Raw genomic sequence first — 12,500 nt, 5'->3', positions numbered from 1 at the left:
TTGACACGTTCGTGTGGCTGTGTGGTAAAAAGCTTGCTTCCCGACCACAAGGTTCCGGGTTCAGTCACACTGCGTGGCACCTTGGGCCGACCAAGATCTTGAGAGTGGATTTGGTAGACAGAAACTGAAAGAAAACCGTCGTATATGTGTGTTCGTATGTGTGTCTCTGTTTTTCCCCCATCACCACTTGACAACCGGTGTTGGTGTAGCCACGTCTCAGCAACTTGGCGGTTCGGCAATAAAGACAGATAGAATAAGTACCAGGCTTTAAAAAATTACAAGTTCTGGGTTCGATTTGTTCGGTTAAAACCTCCCCCAATCAAATGACTGAAGCAAGTAACATATATATATATATATATATATATATATATATATAACGTCTGCCACTGATATTTTTCTATGCTTTTAAGCACTAAACGTTTATATGAGAGTTACTCTCAAGACGAATACAGCAGTATTACGATGTCCTTACAATACATCCGCGTCAAGTAGGTTGTGAAGGTTTTTATTCGGTACTAACACTGTTCCTGTTGCTAATATATAATTTTTACCCAATCCACCAGCTACTTAAGATATCATCGCCTGATTAGTCACTGTTTTTCTATGATTCAGTAGAGGCGTAGTTTGTCCACCAACAATGATAGTGGATATCTACTGCTGATGAAGCGAAAACACGCAGAAATCACGTCTCCGTCCAAATTCTGATGTGGTTGTCGCAAACCGCCACTGAGGAGGGGTGGTCATTGTCATCGTAGTGGTGGCAGTACTCCTGGTTTCGATGACGACGGTGGCAGTGATGCTGTTGGTGGTGGTCAGTAAAATGAACTTGATCAATTCCAGCACAACTCTGGCTAAGATAAAAACCGATAACAGAACGATGGTGACTAAAATAAATATAAATAACAATATGGTGGACGCTGGAGAATATCAACTCCCGGTAGCGTTTGAAATCTGAGTGTAGATGGAATGAAACAAACGGAAGCCAACGAGTCCGATGCATTGCAGTTAATGTTAACTCGTAGCTGTAGTCTTTGATGGAGATTTGAGATAGTTAAGTCTCTTGATAATATGGTAGCATAAATAATAAAGAGAAGTGTCAAAATCAATTATCTACATACCAATTAACCTATATAAGTGTGTGTATGTGTGTGTGTGTACATATATATATATATATATATATTTATATATATATATATTTATATATATATATATTTATATATATATATATATATATATATATATATCATACATATACACATACATGCATATATACATACATACAAACATACAGACGTACGTATGTACATATATATATATACTTACATATATTTATCTGTGTATATAAGTAAGTATATATAAAGAGATAGATACATACATACATACATACATACATATATACATACACATATATACACAAATAGACATACACACATATATATATATATACATATATGTATGTATATGTATATATATATGTATATGCTTATATATATACATACACACACACACACACACACATACGTCCTTCATGAGATATAACGCCATTAACCAAAACATCTCAGAACAATACAAAAATAGCCGAAACAGCTGGAAAATTTGTCAAGCTCATCAGGAAGCAGAATCCCCGGTGTGCTCAGGCCAATGAAAGAGACCAACTCTTCATGTATCAAAGAAACAATGAATTTAGGCATTTCATTAGACACTGTATGATCTGTATGATAAGCATAACTGAAGGAACTCTCAATAGTACGGGGCACCGTTTATACTTAAGCAAATATAGTATACGCCCTCATAATATAGTATATGTCCTACGGCAATGACATTTACATTGTAACTGCTACAGTTCCATCCATCAATCGTATACGCACGCACACACACACACACACACACTCACACATACCTGCGTACGCACGCACATATATACACATAAAACAGACTCACACACATGCATAGATAGACAAACAGACAGACAGACAAATAGACAGACAGAAAAAGATAGATAGAGAGAGAGAGAGAGGCAGGTAGGTAAGTGGATGATCTGAGTGCTTTGGATGGATGGATAGATGGATGGATGGATGGATGGATGGATGGTGCTGGTGGTGCATCCATGGTTTTCGACATTGAGCCTAGTTTTTCGATCAAGTGAATTACCTGCCCCTGAATTAATGTGAAAATGACTGAGCTTTTCACAGATATGTGTGCCTGTCAAGTGATTTTCAGACAGCGTTCGTCAAGGTGGTACCTTTTGAACGACAGATACAATCCAACTCACGGGCTTCTAAACGATTTCCGTCAATACACTTTTGCTCACAAGGCATGGGTCGATACGAGGAAATAGAAAATAGTCATAGGATCGAGCCAGGAACTTGGTGGGTCCTCCCATAGTGTGAAGTACTAGACGTTAGTTAGAGAGATTCGATGCTTTTTTTTTTTTTTTAACGTAATAGCAGAGGTTTGGAGAATGGCTCAGATATTCATCTGGAGAATTTATCTGTTTTGCTAACTAGAACAGGCTAAGAAGTACAGAAATGAAGCAGAAACGATACTCTAAAAGGAATAAAGATACTATAAAGAAAGAGCGGAAGTGATAAAATGAAGAAAAAGAACGAAAGAAACAGAAAAATGAAAGAATGAAATAGCAGAGGATAAAAGTGAAGATTGAGCGAAAACATGATTGCAGATAGTTGTATATAGAAAGGCGTATAGATTAGATAGCTGGATAGACAGATAGATAGATAGGAAGATAGCTCGATTGAGGAGCTGTATGGAAATTTGGATGAACAGACAGACCGACAGATAGGTAGATAGATAGATAGATAGATAGATAGATAGATAGATAGATAGATAGATAGATAGATAGATAGATACGCGGGTAATTAGGCATTACAACTTTGAGTATAACTTTAAATCTAACAAATGCATGTCTGTAAATGAGCTACTCTAACTGTTTTCATTATTAAGTGGTATTGAATTTCGAAAACTGATCAATATCTTTCAGACGAAATTAAATACCAAACTATGAGAAATTAAACATTCGAATAAAATCTTCATACAATGAGAAAAATATAAGATTCAGCACCAAATACACAACTATACAAAATAGATTTATCTTAAGTTACATATATTTATTATCACTCCCTGTAATGTAATAAGACACTTTTGTTGAACTTACTGTTTAATGAGACGTTGACCCATGATATATTTCGAAGATTTTATTTATAAAAGGCTAGTATTTGTCTATGTATGTATGTATATATTTATGTATGTATGTATTTATGCGCGTGTGTATGTATACTGTTCTTTAACTTAATACAAAGAATTAGTGAACAGGTCATTCATTAAATGACTCAATAGAAAAACAAGTTAGAATAATTATTGTATATACTATCGTAAGTTTTATACAAGTACGTTTGTTTCAAATTCTAGATTTTCTTCAGAAACACATATACATACATACATACATGTGTGTGTGTGAATACGTGTATGCATAACATGTGTATACAAAGGTATATATATACTTATATATATATATATATATATATATATATATATATATATACATGCAAATATGTATTACATAAATTTGTGTGAATGTATATATTTACCTATATACCTATATATATATATATATATATATATATATATATATATATATATATATAGGTGTGTGTGTGTACATAAATGTTTTTAAGTATATAGGTGGGTTTATGTGTGATGGGGAGTGGTTTTATTTTTTTTTTAAAAACTAATTTCTGAAGCAAACCTCTCGGATTTGTAACTAAAGTACTTTTGTGAAACTCAAAAAAGTAACAAATTACACACACACACACACATACACGTGTGTGTGGTGTGTAGAGGTACCCAGTGATTGAATTTCACAACGGTCTGCTACCAACCATCAACATTAAACAGAAACAAGCAGTCAAGGTATATAAAAAAAAAAACGAACATTATTATAATATGTCACACAAAACACAGATATACATATTTACTTAACTTTGTAAAGGCTTGCGTAATACCAATGAACACACACACTCACACACATATGTATAAGTATCTATATATATGTACATATGTACAAACGCATCCATACACAACTACATGTGTATATGTGTGTGATTATTTCTTTCTTTGTATATGTATAACTATATGTCTACGTAAGCTGTTTTAATTTCATTTATGTTTCCCTGTACGTTTTGCTTCTGTTTATCTTTGATGGTTGATGGTTGATGGTTCGTGGTGGAATTCAAACTAACATTGTTTCCTACATTTGTTAGTGGAGGGAGATGTCTGCATTTTTGTTTTTTGTTTTCTGTTTTGGCTTTTCGTTTTTTGCTGGAGATTGAGGTGCGATAGAAGTAAATAAGCTAGCTATTGACTGACTTTTTCCATTATTTACTATCCAGGTGGGTTAACATTAGCAATGAAAGCCTTTGTTTAGTTGGTTTATCTATCTATCTATCTATCTATCTATCTATCTATCTATCTATCTATCTATATGTCTATGTTTGTATCTGTCTCTCTCACGCTCTCTCTTTTTCTCTCTCATTCTCTCATATATATATATATATATATATATATATATATATATATATATACACACATGTTTGCCACCCTAACGGTTTTCTCACTCTCTGTGTATGCACATATATATATTGTGTGTGTGCGCGTGTGTCTGTGTCTGTCTGTGTAAGTGTTTATACTTTTGCCAGTCTAGTTAACTAGCCAGCTGTCAGTCTTCATATCTATATACCTATCTGTCTGTCTATCTAATGTTCGTCCATATTCATTTCTTTTTCAGTGCATATATATGTAAGGCGGCGAGCTGGCAGAAACATTAGCACGCCGGACGAAATGCTTAGCGGTATTTCGTCTGTCTTTACTTTCTGAGTTCAAATTCCGCCAAGGTCGACTTTGCCTTTCATCCTTTCGTAGTCGATAAATTAAATACCAGTTGGGATCGACTGGTCCCCCTCCCAAAAATACTTTGGGCCTTGTAGCTAGAGTAGAAAAGTATATGTGGGCTGCGTGTTGTGTGCTTGAGCAAGACACTTTATTTCACGTTGCTCCAGTTCACTCAGCTGTAGAAATGAGTTGCGACGTCACTGGTGCCAAGCTGTATCGGCCCCTTTGCCTTTCCCTTGGATAACACTGGTGGCGTGGAGAGAAGAGGCTGGTATGCATGGGTGACTGCTGGTCTTCCATAGACAACCTTGCCCGGACTTGTGCCTGGTGGGGGGTAACTTTCTAGGTGCAATCCCATGGTCAGTCATGACCGAAGGGGGTCTCAGCAATATGTACCTTTCTGTTCGTCGATATATCTGTCTATCTATTTGACCGGTTGTACGTATGTATATGTATATATGTAAGACAATTGCCCGACCTTGTCCCCAGTAGCCAAGGGATATAGACTTACATAAAACAAAGAACACGTTTATGGACTAGGGAATTTGCCTAACTTAAACAAAAATGAGCAAAGAGAAATTACTCGGATAAGTGGCGTGTATTTGAGCAACATAGACGAATACAGATATATCAAATACCTTACAATATAAATTCTTAATTTATTAAAATTATCTCTGCCTCTAAAAGAGGTCAGATATGGGGAGTTCCCAAGTTGTCAGAGAAGATTAAGGGTCCTGGACACGTTCACTTTGGAGAACTTTCATGGAACCTTCACGAAGTTAGAGGACCCTTCTCGTGCTTTGGATGAGATTAGAGATTTGTATTTCATTGAAATTAATTAATGTCTCTTCTGAAAAGTCTCAAAACATCTGGAATGCGTTTTGTATATCTGCTTGATGCTAAAATATTTACGCTTTTTCGTCTTCAGATTTAAAACCAATGTATCTCTGCTCACAGTATATTTTATTAATCGATATAATAATTTTAGTATCTCCACAATTCTGCCGTAGAGAGATAAGTTTATTTCTTTCAAAAGCATAGAATTCTGGAGTCCTAAAACTGATGAATGATTCGAAGGTATTTTGAAGTGTTTCTGGTTTTTTAATATTTTTTGTAAGAATTAATTGAAATGCTCGTAAAGGCGTGTGGCCTCGTGGTTAAGGTGCTTGGTTCATGATCATAATGTCGTGGGTTCAATTCCTGGGTCATATAATGCATTGTGTCCTTGAACAAGGCACTTCATTTTACATTGGTTGCTCCATTCTACTCAGCTATAAATGAGTATCAGCAAAGTATTAGTTCAGCGCTCTCTCTCTCTCTCTCTCTCTCTCTCTCCACCTCTCTTGATGTCACATCCTGCATGTTACATCGCGTCAAGGCTGAGAGGGCCGAGAAATTGTCCATGTTTGTTCATGACTACACAGGCATTTAAAACAATAAGCGTGGGCATGGTACATATCTCCATGGCATACCCGTCCCCGATTGACGGCTGGCAATATTCTACACACAGTGAGATACGTGAAAGGGGTTATCAGACCGTAGAGAAACCTAACGGCAAAAGCTAAGATAGGGTTCGTCGCCCAGTCCGTTAAATTTTTGCAGAGATATTTCCAAGACGTACTTTCTTGGACAAAACTTGATCGTTTTCGACTGACCAATGCTAGAGGTAAACGTTAGTTTTTAGTGTATTTGATCGATTTCCTGGCAATGCATCTCTCTGTCTCTATCTCTCTCTCTCTCTCTCTCTCTCTCTCTCTCTCTCTGTCTCTCTCTCATTTTCTCACTCTCTTTCTCTCTCCCTCTCTCTTTTTCTTTCTGTGTGTGTCTGTGTTTTCTCAGATTGCTCATCTAACACCATTATTTTCATATATATTTATGTATAATCTCTACTAATACTAATAAGCTGTCGTTTTACCTTATATATTTTAGTTGGCTGCAGTTGCAAGAATAATGGAACGTGCAACAGATCAAACAATCGAAAAGTCTGCAGGTAATCCATACTAAATTTCATTTTTTGCATTGTTTATCTAAACCGATTAACTTTTCTTTTCTTTGATTTTTCTTCTTTTTTTGGTTTTTGTTTGAGTTTTTATGCTTTTTAGAAATTCCAATACTTTTCCACAACAGAAATTTGTCCTTAATTACCAAGAACTTTACTTAACTGATCTTACCAGTGTTATCTCCCTTGTTTGATGATTTCAGATTTTAAACACTTCTAAAGGGAATTCTTCGTATATGTATGTAGTACCTAAAATGTTTTCTTGGGATATTTTACTTTCAGCTATATTGTTGATATTCATAATCAGCGTCATTTCATTTCATATATTTCTGTTTGTATGTGTGTGTGTGTGTAAACATATATAGTGTGTGTGTACTTGTGTGTGCGTGTGTGTGTACTTGTGTGTGCGTGTGTGTGTGTGTGTGTGTAAAGATAAAATCCAAGGATCAAGAATGAGCTTCAAGCAATCCGTAGAAGATCTAAAAACTTTCATGATCAATAGTGGTTTATTGGCGCAGAAGGTAGTGAATGTGAATTTTTCCCGTATCAAAATACGATACGGTTAGCAACACGGTATCCTTGGCCTGAAGAGTAGCTTGCGGTCTACCCCTCGTTTGGATAATTTACTACTTCTGAAGTTCCACAAGCCATGAAACATATTTAGCCTGGACTTTATCCACTCCATTCCCTAAATTTTGGAGATATATATATATATATATATGTGTGTGTGTGTGTGTGTGTGTGTGTGTGTGTGTGTGTGTGTGTGTGTGTGTTTGTGTGTGTGTGTCTCGGTTTTTTTTTTTTCATTCTCTCTCCATTTTTCTTCCTCCGAATCTTTTCTTTCGAAGAGCGAAGGATCCAAACGTAAAAGATTTTTTCCATTCTTCCCGAGCGTTAAACTAATACACCTGCTTGTTCCTACACCTGTCTTCGTTTTGTTTTCTGTAAATTTGAATTATATATATATATATATATATATATATATATATATATATATACTGATCTAGTCTGTCGTTACTATGTCTCTTGCGACTACCATTATCGCGACGACTATTAAAAACACTGTGACTAAAAGCATCCCCACTATATCGATCGACGGAAATACTGAGATCTCGTTCTCTATCTTTGAGCAAGATCAACTGGGCCTGCCACTCTGAACTCCCCATATCTGACCACTTTTCCAACTATTCCAGCAAGTAAACTTCCCTACGATATTGGCTTTTAACAACGATGTTAATGCAGCATCTAAGTCTGGAATAAGATGATTGTACGCAGTTGCTTCAACGCTGATGAGTTGACACGGCTAATAGGGCATTGAACTTGTTTGGACGACAGTACTTTTTGGCACTGGAGGCAAACGGACGAATACACACACACACACATATGCACGCAGAAATATACACATGCAGAGAGAGAGGGGGAGAGGGAGAGTACAATTTATTAATTTGAACACGATTGACATAAACACTTTTCTTCTCCTCATACACATAAAGAGACTTATGCTCACGCAGATAAACAGAAAGTGAGGTGGAGAAAGGATAGGAGAAACATTAAAAAGAGTGAAACATTAAAATATCTTATGTCAAATCAGTCAGCGTCGAATCAGCTACGCCAAAGAGGTGGCGCCGAAATGCCTGGGCACAAATGTCTCATACTTGTCTAAGTCACTGAGAGGTCCAAATGAGATGAGATAACCATGTTATATGGTTATATCATATGGTTATATCATATGGTTATATCATTATATGGTTATACGGTTATATCAGTACGTGGGGATGGATGAAAGGATGCTGACAAAACAAACCTAGCTGCCAATTTTACAATCAACGTTCGAGTCATTGGCGTACCACGGATATTAAAACATGAAATACTCGCTTCAGACTTATAAGTTAATTTAACATAGCGAGATATCTAATTACATTTACTTACGTATAGTTTGTTTGGTTAATTGCTTGTTCATTGTTAATTGCTAACGTCAACACAACATCACAGAGTAAACACATAAAGTCGCCTTTGACCTTTCAGAAGACGTTTAAATATATTCTTTCTATGAATATAAGATAAATGTTGATGTGATTGGCTGTGTATTAATTCTAACAGACACAAACATTGGAATGATTGAATAACTAAATATACCGAACGCATACATGTGTGTGTGTATGTATGCATGCATGTATGTATGTATGTATGCATATATGTGTGTATGTGTATCACACACTTATGTACATATGTGCGTGTGTGTATATATATATATATATATATATATATATACATGTATCACACATACGTGGGTGTATGTATATATATATATATATATATATATATATATATATATATATATATATATATAAATATACGTGTATCACACATATGTACATATGTGTGTATATTTATGTGAGTGTGTATGTATATGTATTCATATATGCATATATGTACACGTGTATATATATAAGTATGTGTGTATATATGTATGTATATACGTATGTATATACGTATGTATGAATGTATGTATGTATTTGTGTGTGTTTGTGTGTGTTTGTGTGTGTGTATTTATGTATGTATAAAGTAAATCAATACCACCAAAGAAAACCTGACCTTTTATTAAAGAGAAGTAATAAAGTCTATATATTTTATTACACGACCACCATGTTCATGTCTGGGTGGGTGTATATGTATGTGTATGCCTATGTGCATATGTACGTGTATGTGTGTGTGTGTGTGTGTTCATATATGTATAAGTGCGTGTGATTATATGTCGACATGTATATATGCGTATATGTTTTGAAGTAAAGTTGGGTGATTTCAACATTTACGTCTTGTAAATGGTTTTTGCCAAATTTTACACCAAATAGTTCGGTAGCATAAAATAAAAAGTGAGCTCTTAATGACTTGAGTCCACAGCCTAGCGTCACCTCCCAAATGTAAGTCTAGATTTATTTCGCTTCACTTTCGTAGCAATGTAATTACACCATAGCATTTTCTCGTTCCTCATTAAATTTGATTGGTCTTGTGTCCAGTGTACATACATACATACATACATACTCTAACCACTAAACCACACACCTTCACTTTGTGTGTGTGTGTGTGTGTGTGTGTGTGTGTGTGTGTGTGTGTGTGTGTGTGTGTGTGTGTGTGTGAAGGCGCGTGGTTTAGTAATTAGCGTAATCGGTTCACAATCGTAAGGTCGCGAGTTTGATCTCTGAGCGTACGCTGTCCTTGAGCAAGAATTTTGTTAAACAGGACCAAGAGAACTTTGCTGAACTCCCTTTACAAAACGGTATTCCCAAAGGCAGAGAGAGGGCCTTGCAGAACTCCTTTCTAATTAGAAAAATATGGGGCCAATTTTTCAAATTCGTTGTTATGTAAATGTATATGAATTTATATTTTACCTTAAAGCATTTTTTTTTTCGTGGTGGCATATGGCCTAGTGATTAGAGTAACGGACTCGCGGTCGAGGAATCATGAGTTCGATTCTCAGACTGGGCGATGTGTGTGTTTATGAGCGAAACACCTGAGCTCCACATGGTTCCGGCAGAAGATAATGGCGAACCTCTGCTGACTCTTTCACCACAGCTTTCTATCACTCTTTCCTCCTGCATCTAGCAGCTCATCTGCGACATACCGGCGTCCCGTCCAGGTGGGGAACCTATAAGCCAATGAAACCGGTAAATCGACGGTTAAGAGCTAGGCATGGTTCGAGAAGGAACAAACGACATTTTTTTTTTTTGTACATTTAATTTTCTAATAATTTCGTCATTGGAGAGATTCATATTTGAATGCAGGGTAATTAGTTTTCAATAGATGAGAGGTAGAGGTGCCCCACATTTATTTACTTTAAAGAGACACAAAACAGTGATAATTTAATTTCTAATTATATGTCCTCATTAATTTAAGTATTAACCTGAAACAGTCTTCTTTGGTCGTAAGTAAACACATAACCTCAGAAGCAGTGACGGTGGGGCAGGGGAATTGTAATTTAATTTGACAAGTTGTTGGCAATTCACTGGCGTTACTAAAACTGTCTGAAGCTATCGACACTATTTCACCATCATCGTCATAGTCATTATCACCATCATCATTATCATCACCATCACTACCACCTCTATCACCATCATTATCATTCTCATTATTATTGCTACTATCTCCATCATCATGGTCAGCGTCATCATCGCCCTCGTCATAATCGTCGTCGTCGCTGTCGTCATCAACTACAACTTCCTGCATCCTCGGAGCAACCCATACTTGATGAGTGAAACTTGGTAGACGAAAACTATATAATTTACCCACCGGGTAGATTATACCCGTAATTTCAAAATTACAGCCTTGACACACACTTTGTCTCATAACTCTACTTAAGAACTGATTGAGAATAGACGATGACAGATGTGCCACATATTCCGTTCCACCATCAATAACCGGAGTTCTTCATCGAGTCGAAGCATTGTTGCCCTTCGTTGTAGTCTTAACAGCTTTGGGAGAAAGTACCTACTTTCCCAGATGATGAGTACTCTAACGAACAACCCTTGTTGTATCCGCAGCCTTCTTTCCGCTTTCTTATTGGATAGTAGACGATCACTTCACCAGTTATTATCTATTTCTAGCTGACACTGACGGCCATTTGTAGCATTCGGATAAAGCAGCCATCGAAGGACTTGGTCATGACCTAGTGAGGATCAAGGATTTTTATTCAACCTACCAGCTAATTGCAACATCAGTGATATTTTAATCCCTTCTTTATTATATTCATATGTCTTAGCATCCGGTTGCCAGTGGACACTAGCAACTGACGAAGCTCAATGAAGCAGATATACACATTTAGCAATGCCATTGCAGCTACTGAACGATTTTTGCCTGCTACTGATACATTTGTGTTTTTTTAACATTGTACGTTTATAAGAGATGCTATCTTAAGATGAATAAACCGCATTTAATATCAGAATCAAACTGTCAACGATGTATCTATTTTGAACATTATACACAAATTACTGTTGTGTATATACAAACGTAGAATGGCACTAGCTGCAATATTGTGTCTCAGAAAATATTTATCGAGACAAAATACTGTTTCACGTTTGTTATATACATTTTTATAAGCGTTATAGACTCAGCGGTATTTTAATCTCAGGCGGTTTCAGGTGCGTATATTAATTACAGTGATGGCTGGAATTCGCTACGATAACAAGGTGTGCTCCTCGCATGCGCAGGTGATCTTCCAATTTTTATGATCTTTTTTTTTATGCTAATCTTATAACTGCTGTTTGTAGCATAACTGCATTGGGTTTGATATTATCTGTGAGCTTTTTTCGGTTTTTTTTTTTTTCGTCAGAGTGGCTATCTCAGTTGTGTAATTTCAATTGTATCCTTTTTTTAAAGTTACCTTGCGGGGAAACATTTGATATCATTGCCTTTGTGTATGTGTCTGTGTGTGCGTGTGGGTCTCTGTGTCTACGTGTCCGAATGTGTGTGTGTGTGTGTGTGTGTGTGTGTGTGTGTGTGTACTTTATGCGTGTGTGTCTATGTGAGTATATCTGTTTCTACGTGTCCGTACGTGTGTGTGTGTGTGTGTGTGTGCCTGTGTATGTATGTGTGCGTGTGC

At 36.3% G+C, this 12,500-nt stretch overlaps 1 protein-coding gene across 2 annotated transcripts in view; it reads left to right on the top strand.

Annotated features, from left to right (window-relative positions):
- LOC149134587 (uncharacterized) overlaps window positions 1-12,500 on the top strand; it is a 78,933-nt gene that overhangs the window by 42,891 nt on the left and 23,542 nt on the right. For both annotated transcript variants that reach the window (XM_089354875.1, XM_089354876.1), the window contains one exon: window positions 6,835-6,895. In XM_089354875.1, coding sequence (XP_089211001.1) covers window positions 6,835-6,895 — 61 coding nt within the window. The remainder of the gene's footprint in view (window positions 1-6,834; window positions 6,896-12,500) is intronic.

Source organism: Octopus bimaculoides, chromosome 7 (genome assembly GCF_046866305.1).
Source record: "Octopus bimaculoides isolate indiv1 chromosome 7, ASM4686630v1, whole genome shotgun sequence".
Lineage (NCBI taxonomy): Eukaryota > Metazoa > Mollusca > Cephalopoda > Octopoda > Octopodidae > Octopus > Octopus bimaculoides.
Note: the sequence above shows the minus strand (reverse complement) of the source record. Positions and strands in the feature narration are given on the sequence as shown.